Below are 27,006 nucleotides of genomic sequence, written 5' to 3' on the forward strand. Positions count from 1 at the left end.
GAACTAGTTACAAACTGAAGGCGAACAAAATTTTAAAACTAATGCAACTCAATATCCATTTTCTTTATTTACATAATGCCTAAAATCATTAACAAAATGCATTAAATAACAATCGATTTATGTTACTCAGTACTACTCGTTCAGAACTACAAAATTGACTTGTATGTGGCATCAAGTTTCCTCAACTTGCATTTGGCTTATCATTAAAAAAGTACAGACCTGATTATATTACCCAAAGTCTAACTATGGTCAGTGCTATTAAGCGCATTCTGGAAATGTGTTACGACGTAGTCATGATAATACGCCATGATGCACAGTGGTTGACCCAAGATAATCGACGCCCAAACGATAATGTTGCCCATGCGTGGACCCAATCGACGCTCAATATACCTCGATATAGCAGATAACGGTATTTGGCCCATCATACCAAGGAAAGCCCAAATTTTGTACGTTTGTAAGGGTACCGATACCTACATCACAAGGAAAATTTATAAATAAAAGTTATATGGGTGAAAAAGTTTAACGGAAGGCTTACCAGGTACTCGTGGAAAAATGCGCTGAATAAGAACACTATCGTGGATGCTTGACGCGACGAATAACCCATTTGTACGACGGGAATGTACAGGTGGCGCACACACCACCTGTGCACCGGCATGTTCCAAGTACGCCAAAATGTATCAATATTATTAGCGTTCCACCAGTCACAGTAAAAATTGCGATCGGCAAAGTTAAGTACTTCGCCGATGGCATTCAAAAATGAATGAAATAAGAGATAGAAAAAGCACAGCCAGACCAAGTGATTAGGTAGCTGAAAGTCAAATAATACATATATATTATATAACATGTCATACATATCTAAAAGACACTTATACTAACCGCAAGTTTCAGCAGACGTTCAGTGGCTAATGCCATATCCATGTTAGAAAAGGGTATCAAAGAATTGCGCACCGAGGGTATAATCCACTGTTGGAACAAGGCCATTAACACATTCACACCAATAAGCACTTCTAACAGACGTTTTAGTAAGAAACGCTTGCGAACGCGCGAAGTGCGGGGAAAATTGAGTTCATAGCAAAGAGTTGGTGCGCATAAAAAGTACAGAATGTCTTTGTAACTCAAATTTTCTGGATATTGTACCAGTTTGGTTATCTCTTCGTCATCGTCGCTACTATTGGGATGCTTTCTTTCTAAATTTCAAAATAATAAATAAAATAACTTTTTGCATAAGAAAAACACTTACTGAGCTCGGCTAGAGAGATGCTTGGTCGTCGCTCACGCGGCTGCCGCTGGTAGTAGGTCTTCCGACACCACATATTAGTCTGCACGTAACTCCAGAGTTTCAAGAACAGCACAGAATAATAGAAACACACAGTTGTTGCACCCACTATAAGCGATAATAATTTTTAAGACCATTTTTCCAAAAATAATCAAGCTGCATACTTACTTATGCTAAAGGCGGAGCCTTTAAGATGTATAATTACCACAGGCAAACAAACCGATACAATTATATTTATAGTCTGAATAACCATGCCAAGGCCCTCGGATATTATTTCCTGCAAAAAATGGTTTACGATTTCAAAAAATGTTGTCACCTACATTAATCACTATTAAATGAACCAATATAATTGCGCGCTCGATGTATCGTTAATGCCAGTGGCGATAGCTGCACTTATCGTTCATCGCTTAAACTCCCATCACCGACATTGGCACATTCGTCATTCCATCGTTTCGCACGACGCTTGCTCGTATTTGCTTTGTGTGCGCAATTTCGTTATATGTTGTAAAATAGTGTTCAATCAGCCCAATCAAAATCGCAACAGCGAACGTGATATACAAATTTAAATAAATAGTCATAGCAACGAAATGGAAGTCACCGACGCCAATTTGCAATTGCTTGCCGGTTATTTGCAACAGACGCTCAGCGCGGACCCAAATGTCCGCAGACCCGGTGAGTATGAGAGAGCGCGTGTGTGTGTGTGAGTTTAAAGGGAGCATAAGGTGGTTGAGCGCGCGCGGGAAAACGGCGGCACCTTAGCGGTTTACAAAATCAACGGCAAAAAGTGAGAGTTGATTGCTGGTCAACTCTCTTTCGCTCTCTTCCCCATTTGCAATCATGCCTTCGGCTAATCTAACATTCTATTTTGGATGCAGCGGAAAAGTTGCTGGAGTCAACGGAATTGCAACAAAACTATCCGGTGCTGCTGCTTAACCTGATCGACAAAACGACCGTGGACATGACCATTCGGGTGGCGGGCGCCATTGCATTTAAGAACTACGTGAAACGAAACTGGGCGGCGCACGAGGACAGCGACGAACCCGATCGCATACATGCGAGCGATCGCAACACGATCAAGTCGCTGATTGTCACATTGATGCTGCACTCACCGACGGCGCTGCAGAAGCAACTGAGCGATGCGGTGAGCATCATTGGGAAACATGATTTTCCCAAGAAGTGGCCGCAGCTAATTGACGAAATGGTGGAGAAGTTTGCCTCTGGCGATTTCAATATAATCAACGGCATATTGCAAACGGCGCATTCGCTCTTCAAGCGTTATCGCTACGAATTTAAATCGCAAACCTTGTGGGAAGAAATCAAGTTTGTACTGGACCGTATGGCCAAGCCATTGACCGATCTCTTGCAGGCGACCATGCAGCTAAGCACTTTGCACGAGGGCAACGCTGAGGCTTTAAAAGTCATTTATAGCTCTCTGGTGCTGGTCAACAAGGTTTTCTTCTCGCTCAACTCGCAAGATCTGCCCGAGTTCTTCGAGGACAACATGAACACGTGGATGGGCGCATTTCTGCAACAACTGGCAGTCGATGTGGCCATTCTGCACACCGATGACGACGAGGATGCTGGCGTATTGGAGCATCTGCGCTCCCAGGTCTGCGAGAACATCTGTCTCTATGCGCGCAAATACGACGAGGAGTTTAAGCCGTATATGGAACAGTTTGTAACTGCAGTGTGGGAGTTGCTGGTGAAGACCAGTCTGCACACAAAATACGATTCGGTAAGTGAATTGTAAATGTTGTAATGCCATGGTAAATATTATGTATGTTCCTGATTATTTATAGCTTGTATCCAATGCGCTGCAATTTCTTTCGGTTGTCGCTGAGCGCAAGCATTACCACGGCATATTCGAGAATCCGGAGATATTGGCGCGCATATGTGAGAAAGTGGTCATACCCAATTTGGACATCAGGCCATCCGACGAGGAACTGTTCGAGGACAGTCCGGATGAGTATATACGTCGTGACATTGAGGGCTCCGACATTGATACGCGAAGACGCGCTGCCTGTGATTTGGTCAAGACACTCTCCATCAATTTTGAGCAAAAGATTTTTGGTATTTTTGGCCAGTACCTGGAAATCTTGCTGGGCAAGTACAAGCAGGATTCTATGGCAAATTGGCGTGCCAAGGATACGGCCATTTATTTGGTCACCTCATGGGCATCGCGCGGTGGCACCCAAAAACATGGCATCACACAAAGCTCGGAGCTGGTGCCGTTGCCACAGTTCTGCGCCGAGCACATTGTGCCCGAACTGGAACGACCCAATGGTAATTATACCTTAACACTTGACACTTTAGCACTCCTACAACACTTTGTCGTCCACAGTTAATGAGCTTCCAGTGCTCAAAGCAGCTGCCATTAAATATGTAATGGTCTTTCGTAGTCTGTTGGGACCACAGACGCTGGCTGGCTGTTTGCCGCATCTCATACGGCATCTGCCCGCTGAGAGCATTGTGGTGCACAGCTATGCTGCTTGCTCGCTGGAGAAGATACTGACCATGCGTGATGGGAGCAATGCGCTTTTGTTTGGGCCGCAAGTAATTGCTCCACACTCAAATCAATTGGTTAGCGGACTGTTTGCAACGCTCGCGCTGACTGGTTCGGCGGAGAATGAGTATGTCATGAAAGGTGAGTTTAGAGTCACAAATGAATGATGGGAGTCCATTAATTAATCTGGTTATTTTATGGTTTAGCCATCATGCGGAGCTTCCATGTGCTGCAGGCGGGCGCAATGCCCTATATGGCCGTGGCTCTGCCGCGCCTTACCGAAATTCTCACATTTGTTGCCAAGAATCCGTCTCGCCCGCTTTTTAATCACTACCTTTTCGAAACGTTGTCGCTTTCCATTAAGTAAGTTTGCCACAATTTTTAAAAGTATCTGGAAGGGAATTAACCTTTGTGTCCTATCTAGAATCGTTTGCCAGGCAGATGCCTCCGCGGTTAGTTCGTTTGAGGAAGCACTATTTCCCGTATTCCAGGGCATCTTGCAACAGGACATCACCGAGTTTATGCCTTATGTATTTCAAATGCTATCGGTGCTGCTGGAGGTGCGCGAGAACACTGGACCCATACCGGAACCCTATTGGGCTCTGTTCCCCTGCCTGCTGGCACCGCCTCTGTGGGATCGCCGGGGCAATGTGACGCCATTGATACGCCTGCTGTCGATCTTCATCAAACAAGGCTCCGCACAGATTCAAGCGCTTGGCAAATTGGTAAACAGTGTGCAGAAGCACAAATGAGTCACATCATTAAATTATCTGCATTTTTTAGAATGGCATTCTGGGCATATTTCAAAAAATGATCGCATCCAAGGCAAATGATCACGAGGGCTTTTATCTGCTACAAAATCTATTGCTCTATTATAACGCCGACGAGTTGCAGTCAAGCATGCGTCAAATCTTTGGTTTACTATTTCAGCGCTTGTCGCTGTCAAAGACTGCCAAGTATTTGAATGGCATCATTGTGTTTTTCAGCTTCTACGTGGTCAAAATTGGAGGTAGTGCTCTGGTGCAACTTATCGAGGATATTCAGCCGGGCATGTTCGGCATGCTGCTGGAACGTGTCTTTATCACGGATATGGCCAAGGTCAGCAAGGAACTGGAGCGTAAATTGGTCGCTGTGGGCGTTAGCAAACTGCTCACCGAATGCCCCGAATTAGTGTCCGGTCAATACGCGGCGTACTGGCCACGTTTGCTTCACGCACTAATTGATCTGTTCGAACGGCCACCAGAGAAGCTGCCCTACTTGGACGGAGATGCAGCCGCCGCTGAGACAGATATTGTAGTAGATGCCGAACCGGGCTATCAGGCAGCTTTCTCTCAGCTGACATTTGCTCAGCCCAAGCAGGTGGATCACCTAGCCGAAGTAACCGATGCCCGCCAATACTTGGCCAGCTCGTTGTCCAGTTTGTCGCAAAGACGTCCACCCGGAGAACTGACCACATTGCTGGCACCGCTTGAAGCCGAATACAAGCAAATGCTGCAGAAATATTGCGATCAGGCGGGCGTACGCATTGCCTAAGTTTACACATGACACACATCGGCTGCACACACCATACTTTACTCATACACACACAAAGCACGAATTATTAATTGTCATACAAGATTTGTTTATAAGTGTAACAATTGTAATATTGTAATCAATATATAGTTATGTTTGAAACGTACAATAACCACTTTGATGGGGCGCCCCGTAAGCAAGGAAATACTACAACGATCTGAAGTTCAAAGCTTTCTTCTACAAAATATATTTCCGAGTCAACAAGGTCCTCCTACGTGGTTCAGGAAATCTCCTAGTCAAACAAAAAACTGGTCCCATTTAACATAAAAAACAGGTTCACGAGCCTAAAGAATGGGACTAGGATCGAGCTGAGTATTAAACCATCGACTGGATTTGCGGCCCTGATTGTAATAGAATTGAATTGGAAAGGGACTTTGGGAGTAGGTTAAGATCATATCCGCTCTGCTGCGAGTCAGCTGTCGAAAAGGGTTCCATTTTTTTTTTTTTTTGAGTGAAACAACCAAATTAGAAATAGGATCTTTTGGCATCGACCCTTGAAAAACGCGCCGAAGCAATATGAGGAGGTTAATGAGCCTATTCGGACGCCCTTTGGCACAGCTGGGCAGAAGGAAGCTTCAAAGTGAGTAAAGCCTGAGGCGAGTCTACTTACCAGGGCCAAGCCTTTTTCGACAGCCAGACACAGGGATATGTGAACCAAAGAGTCTGTAAAGAAATGAATTTTGGTTTTAAATGTAGTTCGTTTGGGGTTCCTAGGCACACCTACAGATGATTAGGAGCAGGGCATTGTGACCTTCGCCCTCGTTGCGACCGCTCACAAAGAAATACCAGTCAATGGGATTGATGCGTACGCCGTATCTGCAAAGTATTCACAAGCTATTAGTTGAGCCCACCTTGCTGCTTGTACACCTGGCAATTGACACTCACTTGAGCAAATTCTCCAAGCCCAGGCGCAGCCCGCCTATGCAGAGCAGCAGGAAACCCCAGTTGACCAGGCCGGTGAAATTTGTGAAGCCCGAGCTCCAGGAGAAGAGCGAGTCGCGGGGACGATGTATGCTACAACAAGATACTTAGATAGTTGTCCCAATTGGGATTTCCCATAATCCTGTTCACTTACGGCTTATCGGGCTGTGCCTTGCGCTGTTTGGCCTCCTTGTTGGTTATCTCCTCGGCGCGTGTTACGCTTTGGGTGCGTCTATAGCGTAGCTTCTTTTCGCTGGTGCCATTGCCGTTCTCGTCCTTGTCCAGCACCTTGCGATACTGCCGCAGATCAATGGGATTGCCGTGCTGATCGAACAGATTCTGCGTTGACTTGCGATCACGCAGGCTGCTCAAATTGTGCTCCGTCACCGAGGCGGAGCGTCGCAGACGCTTCATCAAACCGCCGGCTGAGCCATTCTTCTGGCCCGGCTGCGCTTTTGTCGCCGTCGCTGTTGTTGGGCCCTGCTCCTTGGGATCTTTAGTCGCGGTCATGGCGCTCTGCTTCTCTGCTTGCTGCCCGGCTGTTTGTTAGGAAGAACTTCGATTAGATTCCATTTCAAGTTGCCCTTTCTTTTGCCTTCTTTTTTTTTTTATCAAATCTTATCGCGCACATTTTTTTCGACACTAAAAATGCAATATATATTGATAAGAAAAATTGGCGATTTGCTTTAAACATTCCTTGTAAAAAAAATTCGCACTCAACGGGGCAAGCTGCCATAAAAGCAGGCATTATCAAGGGCCTCTAGAAGAGTTTCGAACTATCAAAACTTTTGTTTTCGAAATTCATTTCACAGTTGTTTTACTTAAGATCCAGAGTTTTAAGCACTTTACTAATCACAATAAAACAACAACTGCTTCGCAATAGTTAAAGTTCAGCCGAGTTGGAAGAGAGAGCGAGAGGGAGAGGAGGGGGGGAGCTGTTAACTGGCTTTAAAGCTGAACTGTGATAAGCGTTTGCCTGAGTTTCTAGAATTACGCGATGGGCGAGATTAGGTACAGTACATAGTTTAACACGCAAGGTGATCACACAATTTGCATTGCAAATTCAAATTAAGCAAACGACTTCGAATGCCTGGCAAGTGCTGTCCAATGACATGGCCTGAAAGCGGAAGCCATGGATTAATCTGGCAAAACAGTTTCGAAGGTTTTTCAATTGCCAATTTGTTTCGAGCGCTTTTCAATTTTGTTTGTTGCTAGTGCTGCTTTTTTTAAGCTAAATTGAAGTTTTCTTGAATTTGAATTCTAGATCTCAGCAAGTTTTAATTGGATTAATCAAGAAAGATAACTCTTTTTCAAATTTACTCAAAAGCTTTTTAAGTATATTTTCAGCAGCTTAATGTCTCATTCGAATTGGCCTAAGCTGTTTTCCAGAGTTGTCGTCCTTTTCGATAAAATCTAATTGGATTTAAATTAAACTTTAGCTGCTTTTAAAGCTTCACTTAAATTGTTTTGTTGTTGTGTTTTGCAATTCACAGAAAGTCAGGCAAACAAACCAATTTTGGACATTCTCATAAGGCAGCTGGTTTTAAGCATTAATCTAATGCACTTAAATGAATTCCAACTGATTGCCGGCACTTTTTGTTATACATTCACACACACACACACACTTATCCACGACTATGCTAAAGTTGTATACTAAGCATTTTGTTGGTATTTATAATTATATTTTAGTTTTGATACGAAATGCGTCCGCATTCACGTAACTTGTTTATTATTTATGACGCCTTCGCTAAGCAGGATTTGATTAAAATTTATTTAAATATATATATATATATATTCATGATCTGGTTTATTTTTAAAGAAATCTAGCATTGAATCACAGTTCGGTTGGGTTATCACAGAAATTAAGTGCTTGAGTAACAATGTTCTACATCATTTGTAGACCAAAAATAAGTATTAAAAAAATTGTTAATTGAATAAAAATACTTTTGAATATTTAGAATTTATGGTACGTAAACAATGATAAGGACCGTCGAATAATATCGCAGCTTTTCATACGTTTCTCCTACATCTGATAAAACGCACAGTTAGTTTATCTGATAGGAAAGCACTGAATTGGTCTTATATATATATACATACATACATATATACTAAATGCAAATCCTATTCATGTGCTCGGCGTGCATTGCGTGCGTGTGTGTGTGTGTATTGAGTCGAGTCATCGTGACGCGACTTCATTAAGTCGGCTTCATGGCTCATCAGAAACAAGAAGAAAGATGAGACTGCGGTGTAATTGTACGGGCAGCAGCACATGTGCAGTTACAACTAACATGCGTATGTATGTGTATTTGTATGTGTATGCGTGCTGCGTGCTGCGGTCATATTTACTTATAATATAAAGCGGGCATTGACATTTTGATATCTTATATCGGTAGTCTTATACAGTCCAATAAGAGGTGCCTGTTGAGGACATGGGGCCAGCTGTATTGGAATTATGTATATGCTCATATTACGCAATTGTTGAAAATTGATTAAAGTGCATTGAATGAGGCACTTTTTATATACATTTCATTTTTTTCTGTGTTTACTCGCAATTAAACGAAGCACATGGCCAGCTAATTACAGCCGTAAACCGGTCGCCGAATCGGTCTTTCGGCGAGAACTGAGCAACACAGGTAAAGTAGGTCAGTAATGCAGGTCAATTTTGTTGCCTAGACAAGTGAGATGCAGCGATAAGCGTGAATTGCTTTACATTTGCTCAGTTCCGTCAGACATTGCCGGAATTCAAATTGGACACATTTGTAGCAAATCTAGTTGGACATATGTACATATGCGTGGGCGCTCTGACGAACGGCTATGACGCGCTTATTACATTATTACAATGTTAACGGCTGCTAAGCGACGCCATCAAAAAATATATATGTATAACTTTGGCGGCTTATCAACCGGCGGCTGCTGTCTGCTCGCACCGAAGCGTTATCAGCAATGTCTGACATTTGGCTGATAAACTCTCGTAACAAACATATCAGCGTTTTTGTTTTTTTACATAGTTCAACATGACGTTTTGCAGTTGGTCTTGCTATGAGTTGGTCTTGCTATGCATTATGCCCTTTTTGCTGTTCGCAATCCTCTCTTTCACTCGTTATCTGTGCTCTCTTTGTGTGTTTTGCACGCCCGATCGCCGAACCTGTTTGTTGTCTTTTGGCTTAGAAGTTTGCTTGGTTTTATATTTTCTTGTTGTTGTTTAACGAGACGACGAACAGCTAACAGCTAACAGCCAGCAACAAAAACAAAAACGCTTTATTTCGTATGTTTAATATGGCTCTTTAACACGACGCTAGCAGACAAATCAAGGTTATTCAAGCACGCACGCATACATTTGTATACGTACAGAGTCCGATCAGAATTTTATGCGGCGCCGACACTTTTAGTCACACTTTCAAAGTCCAAATGTGCGGGTGAGTTGCATAGTTGTTTTTTTTTTTTTTAGAGTTTGTCACATTAATGCGTATGTTACACGTGTTTTGGGTAATTCTTGTAGTTGCTATAGTTACTTGTGTGTCGATTGGAAAGAGAGAGAGAGAGAGAGAGAGGGAGAGGAGAGAAAACTGCAACACTTTACACTTCAATGCTTGGGTCTTTCAACTTTGCTTTCTTGTTTATCTCTCTCTCTCTCTCTCTCTTGCTCGCTCTATTTTATATGCAAACAAAAGCGAAAGCGAAGTCAAAAACAAAATAAAACGCTAAAAGCCTTTTTAAGCGGTCAATTTTGCTTTGGAAATAACAAATGAATAAAACGCACAAAATCATCGCCTAAATGCGTTGATTTGCACTCACAAATTTTAGTACATCTAATTTGACTGGAATTTACACTCTCAAGTTAATTTAAGCACTTGACGTACAATTTAGCTGTGTTGCTGTGTTGTTGTTGATATTTGTCACCCACGACGCGCATGGAGCTTCTTCCAGAGAACGTTGGAAGCGGTCTGTTTTACCGTTCGCTTCGACGTCAAATTCTCAACTGCTGCTTGGAAAATCGAAACAGAAATAAACAAAGCAAAACTGCAGAGCGGCCATGTACATACATGTGGGCACGGGTACAAGCGGTGCGATAGTGAAAGAGAGCCAACGCAGTGAGCACGCAACAATATCCAGTTGGCTTGATATTTTGCAGTTGCAAAAACCAAAGAGAGCACAACAGCAGTGTAGAAGAGTAGAGTGTAAGCAATACTTTCGATCTGTGTGCGGTCTGAGTCTTTGCTAAGGCAACTCTTGTTGTTTCGAACAGGTTGAGGTATTCGCTGCACGTTGCTGCCAGCTGCTTTCTAAGCTAGCAATGGCATGAACCACTTACATAAATTATATTTTTATTGCACACTTAACAACTAAAAAACAAGATATATGCGATAATTGCAATTTTAAAAGCTAACGGCCAACGATCAACTCCTTTAAAGCTTAGTTATTTACATTTAAATATTTTAGGTGTAAGAAAAATTTCTGATAGATTTTGGTATAGAGCGCAGTTTTAAGAGAAATATTATTTTCGATGTTAACGGTGCTCATCATCATCATCAACATCATCAGCATCATCATCGTCAGCATCATTGTCATTATTGTCATTGCCAGGCGACAGATCCTCCATCAAACCGTCCAAATCATCGTCTCCATCATCCACATCATCGACAAATTTATCGATGCGTTTGAGTAAATTATGTTCACTTTCTGACGTCTCATCTTCACTCACATCTTCCAGTTTGTCATTATCATCATTCGCATCATCAGCGTCATCGTCATAATCGGCTTCGTAGTCAAGCTCGTCCTCGGTCTTAATGCGCGACTCGGGCAATTGATCATAGTCAAAGATCTGGCGGGTGGCGCGCGGCGGCTGTTCGGGTTCCGTGCTGGTCGCGAACTGTGAACCCTTTGTGACCTCCGCCTCCAGTTGGCTCTCGATGCTGCCCGCCTGGCTGCCAATGCGCGGCTCCGGCAGCTGTGGCTGCAGCTTTGTTTTGGCTGTTGTCACCGGTTTTAAGACGGTGCTACCGCTGTTCGCCGCGGGCGTGGCCAGGGAGGAGCTGCCCGTTGTCGTTGTGGCCATATCGTGCGCTTCGGCAAACATGTTGTCCAGCAAGCTGAGCAGATCATGCACGCCGCCACCCGGCACCGGCATCTCGGTGCTGGAACTCACCGAACTACTCTCAGTGCTTGGTCTCGGTGTCGTCGTTGTCGTTGTCGTCGTCGTCGTCGTCGTCGTGGAGGTTGTTGTCGTCAGAGGCATCGTCTTGGTATGCAAATGCTTGACCTGGTAGGTCTCGACGGTGCCGCGCTTCTCGTTGGGATCGGCAATGCGCACCACCGGCTCCCGCTTCGAGATGACGGGCACTATCTTGGGACTGTGCGGATCCAGCTCGTTCTGGCCATAGGTCTTGACCTTGGAGTGGCCCTCGATGATGAGGTACATCGGTCCCAGCAGCGGCTTCGGCGGCTGTTTGTAGTGCGAGAAGAGCGCATCGGTGGTTAGTTCCGGGGCGGGTGCCACTGTGGGTCGTTGCGCCAGATTGCTCGTCTGCGGTATCATCAGCCGGGAGCTGCTCGTCGTCGACGCTGTCTCCGCACGCTGATAGATGGGCGCGGCTGTCGTAGTACTCGTCGTTGTCGACCCAAGCATGGGTCGAAAGCCGGAGCTGCCCGTGGACATCAGCGTGGTTGGCGTGATATAAAGCTCGGGGTGCGTGCTGCTCGTTGTAGGCGTAGCCACAGTGGGCGGACCAGGCACAAAGGTCACCGGCGCATAGTTCAAAGGCGCGTGGGTGGGCCCGGCAGCCGGCAGCTGCGGCCTGGTGGTACCCATCAGATACTTGGTGGCCGGCATGGTGGGCTTCATGCGCTGCTTCATGGTGGGCTTCACCACCAGCTCCTTCTGCAGCAGCTCGTGCAGCCAGGGTTTGCGGGCGGGATGAATCGAGTTGGGCGCATAGCTCACGGGCTGCGGCCTGGAGAGGCTATAGTGCTGCATGGACTCCTGGTGATGTGCGTCCGCATAGCTCATGCGCTGCGGCATGCTGGACATGCTGGACATGCTGGGCGAGTGGCTGTACCAGGACGTTGTCGCGGCCGACGGACTGCTGTAGTAATGCGTGGAGCTGGACGGTTTGCCAGAGCTGTAGCTCATGTAGGACGAGCTGCTCGGTGAGTTCATGACATTGTGACGATACTCCACGTGAGCGTGAGCCATGCCCTTCATCAGCATTGGCGGCGGCATCAGGTGTGTGTGCGGCATGTGCTGCATCTGCTGCTGCTGCTGCTGCTGCTGCTGCTGGGGAGGAGCATAGTAGCTTCTGCGTATGGGCGCGTATTTGGTCAGCGGCTGCTTCGGCCGCGAGCGTTCCCGCTCGCCGGGCACGCCCAGCAATAGGATGTCACTTTTGGTTTTGTTGCGCAGCAACTCCGCCGGCAGCTTCTGTCTGGCATCCTGGCTGCTCGCATTGTTCTCCGCCCAGTAGCGCACACGATCCAGCGCGGGTGGACTGTAATCATAGGTGGGATCCTTTTGCAGCGGATCGCCGTGGCCCAAAGGTCGCCACTCGTTGTTGTTATTGGGATCCAACCGTGGTGCTGCAATGAAGCAAGAAGTTCGTCAATTACGGAAATTGAAAAAAAAAAATTGGACTTGGGCAACTTCAGAGAAAACTCTGAGATCAAACATTTAGTATATATATAATCCCATCAATATTAAGAACTTGAGAAAAACTAAAAACTTTTAAAATGATATATAATATATATATATATAAGTATGATGATGATGATGTGCAGCCTGCTCTTAAGTTCAGATGCAGATGCTGAATAGCATTAGGTTAGCTGGCCGACCCCTTGATCCAATCCACTGCAGATAGCCTGGAGTCCAGGCAAAGTGTGGGCCATTGTTAATGCCAGGCCGTGCAATAAAGCCGAGTTCACACAGAGTTCAAGCTGCAGGCCGCAGGCTGGCAGACATAACTTAGCGAACCTGGCAACCAACTGGAAGATCACAGCCAGACAAACAACTTGGCATCGCCAGATTGACTGATCAACGGGCGGCAGTGTTGACGGCGACTGAGTCTAAGCCAGCGTCTGGGAACTCGGCAGCTACGTCTTGGAGGCAGTCGCATAAGTTATTAGCCAAGACCAGACAAATCGCTTTCCATTTGAATGCGACGTCGATCAAGGTGAGGACCTGCACTTGGACTGGCAACTGAGCACTTGGCGGAAATGTGAGACTCGTGCATTTAGATCTGCTGGCCAGGCGCTGGCAATTTTCGATTTGTTTGGCTCAATTGCTTTTGAGCTGGAAGCTGGACGCGTATAAATTGGCATAGATTAAATGCCGCTGGGCGGGACTCTGCCTACGCTCTCCAAGCGCAGCTGGAAATATGTTTTTGGCCTGGCAGCCAGCCAGCCAGGCAGCTCATTTATCCTTGCATAATTGCCGCACCATTCAAGTTGTTTTCACTTTCATTTGCTGCACCACATTAAAATACCGCGCATGATTGCGTTAAAATTGTTTCGATCTCCTAATGCTGGCCATTAAAATAGCCAATAGCCAGCCGCCAGCCCCTGATCCTCTGCACACGCGAGGCAGCCTAACCAGAGCAAAGAGCTGGACAGGTGGGGTGATTGCGTCTCGTCTCGCGATCTTGCGGCCGTGTCAATTATGTCGGCATTTGGCGGTTAAAACAAAATCAAAGTGCAAATCTTTCATATTTGCGGCATGCGGCATTTCATGCGGTTCATTGCCAGCTCTTCAGCAGACCACCGCGCACCCCGCAGCCCGCAACCCGTCGCCCATATTCGCGCTCACCTGTTGTCGCATTGGGCGTTACAAACGCCAAGACATTCACTTCATCCTGTTGCCGGCTGCCACTCTTTGCCGTTGCTGCCGCCGATTGTGGCAAGACCTCAAACACCTCGTCGGCCGCACAGGTGGCGGGGCATGCGGCGTACAGGCAAAGCCAGCAAGAAAATATTGTTACCAAATTGAGGGTTTTGTGGCGTTCGCTAATCATCATGGAACGGCGCGGGTTATCTGCAAATGTAAATGCAAATTATGTTTTGTTATGATTCAATCGTTCGATTACAAGCCAAAGACTCAGGCAACAAACTTGCTTTGCGGTCAATTGGTTTTACCTATCTTGACATTATCTAAGTATATATGTTTTGTGATACTATGCTCAAAAAGTATTTCATACCAATTGTTCTATAAGCTATGAACAATTTATTCAGAAGTGTAAACTGAAGATGAAAATAAACAAATGACTTAGACAACAAACTTGCTAATCTTAAGGGACTATATTAAATGTTCTTTATATTATTTTTAGTTCTATTAATCAAAGAAAACATTGACAATGCAAAGGTTTCTTTTGTTCTTGTGGGTCCCTACTCTCCCAATATTTTATTGCTTAAAAAGAAATCCCAATACCCTTTTTTAATGGGTATTTGGGTCTTTGGAAGGAAACTAGATTCGTGCTGCAGCTCAACGCTGGGCTCAGACGGGGTACTCCTGACTTGTATTTTTAATAAGACTCTGCGCTCAAAATTGTGCCAAGTTTTGATTAAAAGATGTAGCAATGCATCAGAGCTGTGTCTGCCGAGAGAAAGAGGGTCGAGCAACTCATAACTGACAACTTTATTAAAAAACATATCGCATGCGGCATCAGCTTTGGCGCTTTTTTTTTAATTTTTTTGGGTGGTCCCCTTTGAAATGGACTCAGCGATAGCTTTTTTTTTTTTTGGGACATGTCCTTAGGGTTGCGCTCAGCTCTCAACGATCTCGTTCCGCTGTGCGCTGTCATCGGACGCGTTCCCAACGAAAGTGAAACTTTTGCACAGTGCTTCGATTTTGAAACATTAAACAAAAATTTGCATTTATTTTGCAGCTCCACAGGTTGTCGTTGTCGTTGTCGTTGCTGTTGCTGTTGTTGTTGTTGCTGTTGCTGCACGGCGGCAATCGTAAAAATTAACTTGATTACTACACGCATAAATAAAGCCATTAAATGGCAAACAACTCAGCACGGCCGGCAATTAAAATCAAATAAAATTCACCGACGGCTTGCCAAAAAAAAAAAAACGATGGCTGAGTATTATTTTGGGGGGGCGTAGCATGCACAGAATTGGCGCTAATTACTTTTATTTTTTATGCCAAATAAAAAAGTGGGGTAAAAAGATTTACTACAGACTTCCAGACCATAAAGCAGATGCCTAATATTGAATTTAAAGAAAAAAACACTTTTCATATAATAAACAGTAAAGAATCTATTTAAATAGAATACGAGATGATTCAGCCAAATTAGACCTGGCTGAAGATAAGCTTCGAGTTCTGTTTTTTTTCTTTTCCGAGCATTTCAATTATTTGCATTGTCTTAGCGCCTTTGTTAAAATGTCCATCCCAGAAAGCTGAAGGCATGCCTCTAGACCTTATGGAAGAATAATTGAAGTGGTATCAAGGCTTGTTCTATATAAAAAACGAACCATTTCGTTTTTCACTCCTCCAACTGAGAAAATCTGTTGCTATATGGAATTTGTAGAGAAAACCTGGCCCGTGCAAAGCCGGGTAGCACTCGCTTGTAATACTTAAATTGGGCCTAGTCTAGTGCGGCAGTAAAAAGCCTAACTGGAGGAATTATGGGCAGTCTTTACACAATCGTCTTGTCTTGTGTTATTTAACCGGGCTTGCAATTTGTTTTGCATAATACATTTAATTATGCATAACTTTTGTGTTATTTAATTGACTTTTATTATATTTACATGAATGCGCTGCGAGTTGGCCGTTAAACGAGTTTGTTTTAAAAGCCAGCACGAACCGCAGGAAGCGGCTCTCGAGTCTGCCAGCTGCTGTTGTCGCCGTCGATGATCTAACATGTATATCTATATTTATTTTTTAGACCAATTTAAGACCAAGTGAAATAAAAAGATACCAATATTGAACTCTTCACCCCATGGCAGCATGCTTCAAAAGCAATGCACAAAATGTTTTATATTATCTGTGAGATATTGCAAGAAATTATGCATAGATATTAAATAGAAGAATAACCTTGAGTAGATTTGTCTATTTAGAAGAATTGTTGGAAGAAATGTTGTCAAGGCTTTTTCTACATAAAAAACGAACAATTTTATTTTGTGGGCATATATATATAAGGTACGATAACTGCAGATCAAACTATTTTTTGGGGTTGTCTTTGCAGCATAAACCAATTTTTATTACTAATTTTATTTTTATTATCATAATATTATTGCTCAGCCTTAGAGCTGAATAGCGTATATTAATAAACATGTTTGGTAATCTGTGCAAGCCGAGTTAGCTTTTCACTCAGTGAAAATATAGCGTAGCCCATTTTCGCTTAGGATCGTGAATCGGATGCAAAAGTGACTTATCGGTGCTGCAGATCGACTTAAATATGTGTGTATGTGGCTGCGTCGTGTGGGGTATGGGCCATGTTTTCATATGTGCGTTAATGTACTTTCGATACTTCAAACTATCTGCAACTGCATCTTTGAGCGCAACAGAGCCAAGCCGGCAATCAATGGCCCAACCCAAAAAGCCAATCGAATTCGCGGCTTGCATGCAAAGTGACGGCTGCTGTTGTAAGTGAACGCTTAAGCCAATGAGGCGGCTGTAAATGCTTGAACAAAAAGCAAACAAACAAACAGACCAATAAACATACAAACAAGCGCAGCAACAACAGCCACAACGACAACGACGAAGACGACTAAGTGACAAGCAAGAGCATAGCCAAAAGATTCATTCAAGTGTGCGACACTTTTTATGCGTGACATAAAAAGCGACCACAACAACAACAACAACAACAACAAAACTGGGGATACATACCAACATGGCAGCGTATTAGCAAAGACAAATACTAATTGCAGCCAAAGCAGCAGCAACAGCAGCAGCAGCAGTTGCAACAGCAGCAGCAGTTGCTGTTGTTTTTGCTGCTAGCAGTTAATTTCATTTAAAGAATGTCATCTTCGCTTTAAGTGAAAGATAAATACACACACACAGACGTTAAAATCGACAGTTGCAAGTGTTTGTCATTGTCTCCTTTTCCTTCAACTTCAACGCGAACATTTGGCGCTTGGCGCTGTCAACGCTGCGTATTAGTGATGTGTTTTTCTTGTTGTTGTTGTTGTCGTTATAATTGTTGCAATCGACGCAGCTGCTGCAGCGTCTTAATTCTTGGCGCATTCGATTTCGCTGCAAGCGCAACATCCGTCGCTAAAACTGAGAGTTCGCTCAAAAGTCAACAAAAAAGAACCGTTAGTTGTTTGCCAGCTTGGCAGCATATCGAACACAATCGATAGAACTAATTATCGATAACTTTTTAATTTTATTCTTGCTTTTATCGAAAGTTTGTTCAATCAGACTAGTCAGATCTCGATGGGACATCTAGGAAAAGCAAACAGATCCAAGAAACAATATGAAATCAAAAGTTCCATCAGGTCTATTCGAAATGTTAACCAACACTATTCATTCGTAAGCTTCTAGAAATGTTGCCTCTTAAGCTCTGATTCTTCTTTATTTCAATTGAAGAATTTTTGTGCCTCAATCTTCAATATTTCACTCACTTTTAAGTAGCATATCATATCAGTCATATTCTATTCTTTGATAACTTTTGAATCGCAATATGCATAGAGCTTTTTTTCCATTTAACTAATCTATGCCAGAAGATAGATGTAAACTTGTAATACCTACCATACAATGGGGTCGCTGGGAAATGAACACAAACACAATTGACTGGCTGTAGATCTATAGAGCCTACTTGATCGTATAATCCTTCTCTTTTGGTCTTGGATTTAACACTTGACGTTTAAAACATGTGCAGTCATTTCCTTGACTGGCTGATATAGTCACAAGCGAATTATTAAACTTTGGCTTTAACGCTATCCCAATCCCATTCCCAATTCCGTTGGCAATTGCTGGGGGCTAGCAAACATTTCATTTCATTTCATTCAGTAAATTTCACTTTTAAGCCAGGCAACCAAACACACACAGACACACACTTTTGGGCCCGGGACCGAAGAGTCATTCGCACCGTTTCGAGGAGCAGGAAACTCGCTTCGCTTCAGATCTGCGTAGTTGCTGCGGCGCATCCGTTTCAAAACGCGTCCGTTTGTTAACTGATTTCGCGTTGTGTGCGCCAAAACTCAAATTCGAAACTGCCCAAGAAGCGTCTGTGTGCGCAGCGCAGTGCGGCGCAGTCAGCGTCGCTGTCGCAGTACAACGAACCAGACAAGCGGCCGAGACCGAGACTCAGACACCAGACCACCCCGCCACCTACCTCCCTTCCATCCCTCAATCCAAGCTGCAGACGACAAGCCGAGCGGCGTTTACTTTGCAATTGCCAGCTGCACTTGTCGCCGACGCTGCCGCTGCCTCTGCCGCTGTCTCTGCCGCTGCCTCTGTCGCTGCCTCTGCCACTGCCTGCTGACCAAAACGAATCAATATAAATGCGTCGCTGCTTGCCGGCAACGTCGACGTCGTCAGCAGACGCCAAAGTTGTCGTCTTTTCGCGTTTGTTGCTGTCTTTGGCTTTGGTTAGTTGCTTCGCTCCTTCCACATCTCCTTCTCATGCAAACAGACTCACTTTTCACTGCAACATCTTGCTGACTAACTGACTGACTGACTGACTAACTGACTGACTGACTGACTGACTGAGTGCATGGACTGACCATGAAGTTGTCTACTTGCGGATTATCAAATACAACAAGCCGAAGACAATTTTACGCTTAATATGATATCAAAGTTAGCTTAATTGTATTCCTCATGTATTTCAATGCTAATTAGAGCTGCAGGTGAAACAAATGCTCGACTAAATGTTTTAATTAAATTTAAAAAAAAAAAGGTCTAAAAGTCCCAACAGAATAAAATTCCGATAAAATCGCCTAAATGATGGGATAGATAGGCAGGCGATTATATATAATAATAAAAAACCATTTAAATTGAAATAGAATAAAGTTAGAAGAAAATGGAAGAAATGAATAATGAAAGAGAATCGTAGAGCGAGGTGATCTGTTTGTTTCTCAACCTGTAAGACTCTGCTGCTATTAGGTTTCCTGTTAGATGGACAGTTTCCCGAATATGAACTGAGAAGTCAGCAAAGTTATTAGCTGATACATTTTCTAATAAGCTAGCTGCTAGGCTAACTGATAAATCGAATGATAAGCTAACTGATAAATCGAATGATAAGCTGATATGCTTAACCAATCATTGAGCTATCTTCAATTAGGCTTTATTTTAATTTTCTTATCAATTCTCTAAATACTTAAAAAAATAAAATATGCCCAAACTTACAAAAAAAAAATTTAAAGATAAAATATAAATATTTATGCATATTATAATTAGTATATATCTGCAGCCACATACCTCTCAATTTTGAGCTAAGAGTTATTAAACATTCGCAACTCTCTTGGCAAGAAGTTTGTTGTTGTTGTTGCTTCTTCTTCTGCCGGCTGGGCGGTCAACGTCTGATCAGCTTTCGCTTTTGTTGCACGGACAAGCACAATAATAACAATTGGCATGTCTTGTGTGTGTTGCATAAAAAGCAATCTTTGGCATTTGACTGAATAAACAGTTTTTGTTGTTTTTTTTTGGCGCTGAAATTGAAAAATATGTTAAAAGCTTAAGGCAAATAACAGCAGCAGCAGCAGCAGCAACAGCAACAACAACTTTGACAATCCAATGCCAGGGCTGTGACTATTGTCGATCTCTCGTTGTTGTTGTTGTTGTTGCTGCTGTTGTTGTTTGGGTGTGTGCGTTGCAAATGCAAAGAGTTTTGTAGACGTCGAGGCTTGAGACAAGCATAAAACTTGTAAAGCCATTAAAAGCGCTTACGCTGACGACTTACAACAACAACAACAACAGCAGCAGCAACAAATCACGGATAAAATATATAAAAAAAAAAAAAAACAATCATTCAATATTGTTGGCAGCTCCCCTCTTTTTGGGGCAGCTCATTAGCTTGATGTGTTAATTAATGCGAAATGTTGCAAAAATGTTACAAAAATTGCAGCCAGAGAAAGCAAAAAAAAAAAAAAAACCAAAAAAAAACAAAAGACTTAGGCAACGAACTTGACAAACCATGACTTTCACAAAAGAACGCAAGCTGTAAGTGCAAATTTGAGCTGGCCACGCCCACAAGAAAAATGAGCATCTACAGCCTCCCGCTAACTATAGCATCAACTCCACACGCCCCTACCCCGCCCTAACCCATCTACCCCCATCTTTTGTCGGCTTTGCTTTGCATGAGAAATTGATGCATGCAGCTTAGTTAGCTGCTCCTCCTGCCCAGGAGGAGAAGTGAGGGATGGGGGCTGCCCCTCTAATTAGCGTAGTGTTGCGTGTTGCATGCCGGCGTCCTCGCTGCGTAAAAATTGTATCAATAAATTTATTGATTTCAACTGTTGCCGCTGACTTGTTAAATATTTTGCGAAACGATTTATGTTGTCAGCATGCAAATTTGTTTTTCCTTTTCTTTTTTTTTTCTGCTGCTGCTGCTGCTGCGCGGCTGTGCGGCTTTAATGGATATGTGGCCGTGGAAAAAACAGCAGCACAAGAAATTTGTTTGGCTTTGGCCTGGCCAGGCCGAGCCGAACGCACGTTTAACGAGCCGAAATTAGGCAACCTTTCACTGGCCATAATAATATGGTATTTTCACCCACAACTTCCGGGCGCTGTGCGTAGAACACTTTCATTCGGTTGCTTTGCATTTGGGTTAGGGCCAGTTTCGATTTGTACACCTGCCGTGCCGTGCCGTGCATGCCAATGCTAGCGAAAACCGAAGCGAGTGAAATGTTGTTGTCGCCCCGGTGCATAGCTAATTAGATAAACAAATTTTTGTTTCAGGTGCGCTGGCTGCCTACGGCGCTCTCTGGCCACATTGTTGCACGCATTCGAAATTCGAATTATTGAAAAGTGAAAAAAAAAAAAAAAACAAAACAAACAAACAACTGCCGTACAGTTTCTAAAAGAAAGTGAAAATCCAGCGCTGACAGAACGCACTGCAAGCGTGAAGCGTGCAGCGAGGAGCGTAAAGTGCGCCGCCTAATGGCCGTCAACGTGCAGCGCCTTAGTTGGCCAGGACCAGCCAGATACGAGCCAGTCCATCGAGCTGGCCTCGTGTCGTGCCATCGGCGCTGCCAACAGCCAAACACGCACGACTTCTAGGCATTTAGGAAATAAATACAAATGTCACCAACAACTCGATACACAATCAATGCTGCTTTCCACAAAGAGCTGAAAATTCCTTGTGTAAAATTACAAACAATCAAAATTAGACTAAAAATCCAATAGATAATTGTCGGGCAGTTAGAAGATACAAAAGATATTCCCGATCTACTGTATAGATAAATTAAATAAGCACAACTTCAACCTTAACTGAATACTTTCTATTCCTGTTCAAGCTAAACTAAAAGTGTAAATTAAAAAAATGCAAAACAAATTCAACTTATTTCGCCCAATTTGAACCTCAAATTAGCTTAACTTGAGATCAGTTATAATATAATATATATACTTATTATTTTTATATATTATTATTATATATAGATTTAAGCCGCCTACAACGAAGCCTTTTAAAGGCAGCTTTACATGCTTTAAGCCATGTTATTATTAATCTAGTCGGGCAGCTAAGCTATTTTCCCATTGGCTTAAATGTTGACTGGGCTGGCACGTGCTCATCTCTGTCGAGCAGATGACGCTGATCCACAGTCATTCACAAGTTTTGATGCTAAACAAATATGACTAATTATGGAGGAACTGAGACTGGCGCGCACTAAACAGCGCCACATAATGCGATCGTCGTCTTCGTTTCGACGTAGATGGGCAGTCCGACTGCGAGATCGTCTCCCGGCCCGACTGCGCCGCCTGGTGAGCGCTAACCAGTAACCAGTTGGGTATAAACGGCAAACAGCAAACCACAAACAACAAAACGCAAACAACATACAACAGACACCAACACCCGCAATTTCGCCAATTCGTGGAAAAATGAAGAAGAAAAAAAAAAATATATATAAAAATAAAACAAACCATGCAATTGCAATTGTATGAATGAAATGAGTTTTACGCGACGCCGCTCCTCCTCCTCCTCCTCCCCCTCCTTCTTGTCGTTGTCGTAGTTTTAGCTGTATATGGCGCTCCTCCGCTAATCTGGCTACCCTCCTTCCTCGCCCGCAGCTCTGCCTGTGGCGGCAGAGAGACAGTTGCATGGCCGCAGTGTGGACAGCATCGAGCCACGCCCACTTTGTATGCAGAGCAAATGCGGCGAGAAGCAGCCGCCACAGACCTTACGCTGGGGCATTGCGCCCGTTAATCTCATGACCGAAGACTTTGCAACAGCCCTAAGCGTCCTGCCCGCCCACCGGCACAGCATCACCTCCTGCATGGACGCGTATCGATCACAGGCGACCGCATTCGCCAACAAGCATCGTGTGCCCAAGATCTACACCAGCTTCGAGGATCTGGCACGTTGCCCAGATGTGGGTGAGTACAGCTGAATACAGATAGCACAGGTCGCCAAATCCAGAATAAATCTAGATATCTTCATGATATAGTGGTCCGATCTATCGATCCACCTACAAATCATAATACCCTCTACAAGTGAAGAGGGTATATTAGTTGTGTAGTATGTACGTCTTGCTGTCCATCCATCCGTCCGTATGTTATTTTAGATAGAAATAAGGAAATACTTTGAGCTCGAAAGGTTGTGTGGGAACATCAACTGGGTCAAACTTTGTGGCTTTCGCAATTTTAGAGCTAAGACCACAAAATTTGCACTTAAGACTTCAATGTGAAGTTCCTCTAAAGATCTATACAAAAATTTGTTGCCCTCTACATTATTATTATTATTATTATTATTTTTATTTAGAAGGCATTTGGAATAAGTTAAGAGGTAAGAGTAGCTAAATATTTGGAGTTTTTCAGACGCCGTTTACATATCGCCGCTGAACGCAATGCACTGTGAACTGTGTCACCTGATGCTCAACCATGACAAGCACGTGCTGTGCGAGCAGCCGCTGGGCATGACTGAGCAGCAGGTGGTGGAGCTGGTTGGCAAGGCGAGGGCACGCGGCTTGTTTCTAATGGAGGGTATTTGGCCGCGCTGCATACCCGCCTACCATATTCTGCGGCATGAGATCATGCGCTGTAAGCTGGGCAGGATCTTCGCAGTGGAGTGCACATTGGGTTGGCAGCTGCCCACCGCTTCGCCCAAGGCGGCGGAATACGCAGGCGTGGCCAAAGATTTGGCACCTTACGGCATTCAATTGGCGCTCTGGGTCTATCGAGAGGTGCCGCAACAGCTGAGGGTATCGGGAAAGCTCAATCGCGATGGCATTGATGTAGCAGCCGACATAGATCTGATCTTTAAGGGCAATCGGAGAGCTCGGTTGGTGCTCAGCGCCGAGCAGGATCTCCAGAACACGGCCACCATACGTGGCACCAAGGGCAGTGCGATTGTAAGTAGCTCGGATTAACGATAAGAAAAGCAAATTCTTAGCCTAATCCTTGCAGATGAACAGTCTGTGGTGTCCCACGGAATTGACATTCGAGAATAGGGACTTCCAGTTCGAATTGCCCGTTGCGGAACGGTCTACGCACTTTAACAATCGCATCGCCTTGTGCTACGAGGCGGAGGAAATACGCAGCTGCATACTGGCCGGTCTTACGGAGAGTAGCCTCTTTAATCACGACGAGAGTCGCCTGATGGTCCATCTGACCAGCCAAATAAAGGAGATGCTTGAGGAAGATGACCAGGACGCAAGGTTCCAGCAAAAGCAGGCAGTTGGCTAAGGGCCGATTCGATTTTCGCTCACTTATTCCCATTTTCACTTCTTTTGGAAAATAAATAAACATATACACACATATATACATACATAAATCCAGCGATAATCCCACTTTAGCCAAGACACGCACACCAGATAGGAAAAACATGCTTAAGACTTAGCACAGACAACAATCAAGCTATAATTGCGGAGCTTTTTGTTCAACACTGCACCGCCTGAGGCTGGTACGCTGAGCAGGCCACATGAGCTTCTCTTGAAAAGCTTCGTGAATCTTCCATTGCGATGTTTCTCGAATTTTGGGAAGCACATGGAACTTTTTTTTTTTTTGTTTTAGCTTAGTTCGAGAAAACCCGAAATGTTGGGTGACTAACACGTCTGGCATTGTTGGATCCGCGCTGATAAGATTGAACAAATCTTATCACCGGCAAATTCGATTTGTAAACAATTGTATTTATATAAACAAATGGGCAAACAATTAAACTAAAAGCTTTTTTCTAAATTTAAACCAATCGCGAATGGGGGGAACTGGGTCGGCGGACAGAGGAGCGCAAACTGACGAATAGACAGGCCTTCAGTCTTAAATGCACACATACACAGATAATGTAGATATACGCCGAACACACATACAAATATTTATTCTTACATACGTGCGCACATACACGTCAGCTGTTCGAGGAGGACAAGTATTCATTTTGTTTTCGTCTAATGTTGACATTTTATTTGTAACGGAAAATTTGTGGCAATGAGCCGGCCAATGACTTGAAAATTCAACATGTGTTCGCTACCTGATGGTGATGCAACATGATGCTACATGCACTCTCCGAGCCATTGACAACGTGGCCTTATATAAGAACAATTGCAAGCATGTACATGTGTATGTATGTACGTATATGGAAAAACGTGTGTATTATGAAAGCCATTTAAAATAATTTAAATAGCCGGGGCAAATATATATGAACATACATGTTTGCCGTTGTCATTGCTTTTATTGTTTTTGTTTACCGCGCATTTTGTAAACACAACAAAAATTAAATTGCGCAGCAAAATTTGTTTAAAAGCTACCACACAGAACTTTACGCTCACACATTTTGACAGCGAAAGAGAGAGAGAGAGAGAGAAAAAACGGGAGAGAGCAGAAAAACCGAAAGCCCAATGGTGAATGGCATCGAAACTTCCAGACTACAAATAACCTTTTTAAATCGAAGTAGGCTTTTTGTGGTGAACTTTCCTTTAGGTACAACCATTTGGAAATCGATTCATTATTAGCCAAATATACAAACTATAAACAGTACATTTGGAGCTAAATAACAGAAAAAGTCTACCCAAATTAAAATATCGTATTTTATGTGTAAATCGTGGTAGATAGAAACCTGCTTTTCTAAAACACAAACACAGGTAAAACCATAAAAAATAATCAATTTTCTTATAGCAAAAAGTGGGCTGTCAATTTTCCAGCAGGGTTGACATTTGTGAGAGAAGCAGCCAGTTAGAGAGAGGCCTCACTCTCGCTCTCAGAGAGCAAGCCTGCAAGCCTCTCGCCAACTGTGCGAGAAAAAGCTCTGGCCGCGTATAAAACCAGGTGTTTGAAAGCGAGAAAAAGTTCAATTTCCATTTGGATTTTGCTGCGACAACATCGAGAAACTGTGGAAGCAACGCGTATACCAAAACAACAACTTCCAGCCAAAAACAAACTACAAAGCGAAAAAAGTCAACAAGGAAGCCCTTTAAACTTTGTAAAAGCAAGATCTCAGTTAGATACATATAAGAAATCAAGAACATCATGTCTGAGGCACACTTTGATGAATACGAGCACTACAATTACGACCATGGCAAACACATCTTTTCGGGCCACAGCGGCAAACAGCGCTCCAAGAAGGAGGCCAGCGAGCACACCAACCACTTTGACCCCTCTGGCCATTCGCGAAAGATTTTGACCAAACTGATGAACACCAACAACAACAAGAAAACTGTGAAGAACTGATATTACAGGCACGCCAAGGCAGAGACACAACAACACAGAAAAAAGTAAAACAATAAAAAAAAACTGAATTTAAGCAGCCAGAGAAGAGAAAAAGGTAGAAATTGAACTGAAAAGCAGCCCAAAGGAGTGAAGGCAAGGGGAAGAAGAAGAAGGAGAGCAAAAGCTGCTTCGGCGGCAGCTGGCATTGTTGTTGTCGGCTGTCGCTGGAAAAGCACACTGGAATTACGTATTGAATAGTTCTAGTTTAAACAATTTCCTAAATTTAATACATATACTTACAGACTTATAATTTTAGTGTTAAGCTTAGTGCGTTTCAAATTATGAAGTTTGCTTTAGCTATAACTTATGAAAATAAAAACAAAAGAAAAACTAAAACAAACGGCAGTTTTTACTTAACTACTAACAACGCTTGCAGTTCAGATCTGCCGCAACGAAAACTTACACACTTACAAAAGAGCTTTTCATATATGTACATACTTGTTGCACTGGGTGTGTGAGTGCATATTTATAGCCTTTCGGTTGAACTCATTTGCACTAAACTCAACGCTTTGCGATCATCGTCAACCACATGTTTTCCTTTGTTCTTGTAATCAATAAACTTCAATGTAAAATGCGCACCTACTATACGTATGTATGTATGTATATGTATATGTATGTTATGAACGCGAATACAGTAAAAGCGGAAATTGCGGCCTGACCTTATATAAAAAGTTTAACTACCCGTACACGCTGTTATCAACATATTTATTTTCCGGTTAGTGCTATTTATAATTAAGGCTTCTACCAAATAACTTATTTATGCGAAATCAATTAAAATTGTTCTTTAATTGTATGTGATATACATATGTCAAATCATATGCAAATTGAGAATACGGTATATTCTAGCAATAATTTTATGTTAACTCTAATAGGATAAACTGTTGATCCCATGCACATTCTGTTAAATGGTGAGTTTTTCAAATGCACGACTCTTATAGCAACGAGCTT

General features: G+C 43.4%; 5 protein-coding genes across 9 annotated transcripts; 3 read left to right on the top strand and 2 right to left on the bottom strand.

Moving 5' to 3' along the window:
- Positions 1-48: 48 nt before the first annotated feature.
- Positions 49-10,254, bottom strand: mdy (diacylglycerol O-acyltransferase). Of its 2 annotated transcripts, none has more exons than XM_015172941.1 (10): positions 10,133-10,254; positions 6,427-6,811; positions 6,237-6,365; positions 6,076-6,167; positions 5,962-6,014; positions 1,445-1,553; positions 1,241-1,384; positions 877-1,187; positions 536-808; positions 49-470 (listed from the first exon to the last, which is right to left on the bottom strand). In XM_015172941.1, exons 2-10 carry the CDS (start codon positions 6,780-6,782, stop codon positions 240-242), a joined length of 1,698 nt encoding a protein of 565 aa, XP_015028427.1. In that variant the 5' UTR covers positions 6,783-6,811; positions 10,133-10,254; the 3' UTR covers positions 49-239. The 2 variants fall into 2 exon arrangements, with proteins under 2 accessions (XP_015028427.1, XP_002052360.1); XM_002052324.4 differs by lacking the exon at positions 10,133-10,254 and adding an exon at positions 9,622-9,639.
- Positions 1,708-5,463, top strand: Cse1 (chromosome segregation 1). The gene is made up of 7 exons (XM_002052325.4): positions 1,708-1,948; positions 2,152-3,011; positions 3,076-3,559; positions 3,618-3,920; positions 3,986-4,142; positions 4,204-4,504; positions 4,563-5,463. Exons 1-7 carry the CDS (start codon positions 1,864-1,866, stop codon positions 5,310-5,312), a joined length of 2,940 nt encoding a protein of 979 aa, XP_002052361.1. The 5' UTR covers positions 1,708-1,863; the 3' UTR covers positions 5,313-5,463.
- Positions 5,785-24,119, top strand: LOC6628955 (trans-1,2-dihydrobenzene-1,2-diol dehydrogenase). The gene is made up of 4 exons (XM_002052322.4): positions 5,785-5,931; positions 22,432-22,737; positions 23,179-23,711; positions 23,767-24,119. The coding sequence occupies exons 1-4, from the start codon at positions 5,868-5,870 to the stop codon at positions 24,043-24,045; spliced, it is 1,182 nt and encodes a 393-aa protein (XP_002052358.2). The 5' UTR covers positions 5,785-5,867; the 3' UTR covers positions 24,046-24,119.
- Positions 10,582-26,892, bottom strand: LOC6628956 (uncharacterized). Of its 3 annotated transcripts, XM_032438166.2 has the most exons (4): positions 26,497-26,892; positions 19,627-19,856; positions 14,068-14,292; positions 10,582-12,845 (listed from the first exon to the last, which is right to left on the bottom strand). In XM_032438166.2, the coding sequence occupies exons 3-4, from the start codon at positions 14,273-14,275 to the stop codon at positions 10,780-10,782; spliced, it is 2,274 nt and encodes a 757-aa protein (XP_032294057.1). In that variant the 5' UTR covers positions 14,276-14,292; positions 19,627-19,856; positions 26,497-26,892; the 3' UTR covers positions 10,582-10,779. The 3 variants fall into 3 exon arrangements, with proteins under 3 accessions (XP_032294057.1, XP_002052359.2, XP_070065500.1); XM_002052323.4 differs by lacking the exon at positions 19,627-19,856; XM_070209399.1 differs by lacking the exons at positions 19,627-19,856; positions 26,497-26,892 and adding an exon at positions 17,956-18,384.
- Positions 25,302-26,069, top strand: LOC6628954 (nuclear protein 1). Of its 2 annotated transcripts, none has more exons than XM_015173225.3 (2): positions 25,302-25,433; positions 25,494-26,069. In XM_015173225.3, exon 2 carries the CDS (start codon positions 25,819-25,821, stop codon positions 26,017-26,019), a length of 201 nt encoding a protein of 66 aa, XP_015028711.1. In that variant the 5' UTR covers positions 25,302-25,433; positions 25,494-25,818; the 3' UTR covers positions 26,020-26,069. The 2 variants fall into 2 exon arrangements, with proteins under 2 accessions (XP_015028711.1, XP_002052357.1); XM_002052321.4 differs by having other exon boundaries at positions 25,317-25,433; positions 25,497-26,069.
- Positions 26,893-27,006: the final 114 nt, after the last annotated feature.

Source organism: Drosophila virilis, chromosome 4, assembly GCF_030788295.1.
Source record: "Drosophila virilis strain 15010-1051.87 chromosome 4, Dvir_AGI_RSII-ME, whole genome shotgun sequence".
NCBI lineage: Eukaryota > Metazoa > Arthropoda > Insecta > Diptera > Drosophilidae > Drosophila > Drosophila virilis.

Bases quoted from the DNA above. Each gene is read 5' to 3' on its own strand.
- LOC6628956 (XM_002052323.4), bottom strand. From the start codon at position 14,275: ATGATGATTAGCGAACGCCACAAAACCCTCAATTTGGTAACAATATTT. The intron at 12,846-14,067 runs GTGAGCGCGAAT...GCTTCATTGCAG, and splicing joins AACGCCCAATGCGACAACAG to CACCACGGTTGGATCCCAAT.
- LOC6628955 (XM_002052322.4), top strand. From the start codon at position 5,868: ATGAGGAGGTTAATGAGCCTATTCGGACGCCCTTTGGCACAGCTGGGC. The intron at 5,932-22,431 runs GTGAGTAAAGCC...CCTCGCCCGCAG, and splicing joins GGGCAGAAGGAAGCTTCAAA to CTCTGCCTGTGGCGGCAGAG. The intron at 22,738-23,178 runs GTGAGTACAGCT...GGAGTTTTTCAG, and splicing joins GGCACGTTGCCCAGATGTGG to ACGCCGTTTACATATCGCCG.
- mdy (XM_015172941.1), bottom strand. From the start codon at position 6,782: ATGACCGCGACTAAAGATCCCAAGGAGCAGGGCCCAACAACAGCGACG. The intron at 6,015-6,075 runs GTAGGTGTGCCT...ATTTCTTTACAG, and splicing joins TGCCCTGCTCCTAATCATCT to ACTCTTTGGTTCACATATCC. The intron at 1,554-5,961 runs GTAAGTAGACTC...CATTTTTTGCAG, and splicing joins TCGAAAAAGGCTTGGCCCTG to GAAATAATATCCGAGGGCCT.
- LOC6628954 (XM_015173225.3), top strand. From the start codon at position 25,819: ATGTCTGAGGCACACTTTGATGAATACGAGCACTACAATTACGACCAT.
- Cse1 (XM_002052325.4), top strand. From the start codon at position 1,864: ATGGAAGTCACCGACGCCAATTTGCAATTGCTTGCCGGTTATTTGCAA. The intron at 4,143-4,203 runs GTAAGTTTGCCA...TGTCCTATCTAG, and splicing joins ACGTTGTCGCTTTCCATTAA to AATCGTTTGCCAGGCAGATG. The intron at 4,505-4,562 runs GTAAACAGTGTG...TGCATTTTTTAG, and splicing joins TTCAAGCGCTTGGCAAATTG to AATGGCATTCTGGGCATATT.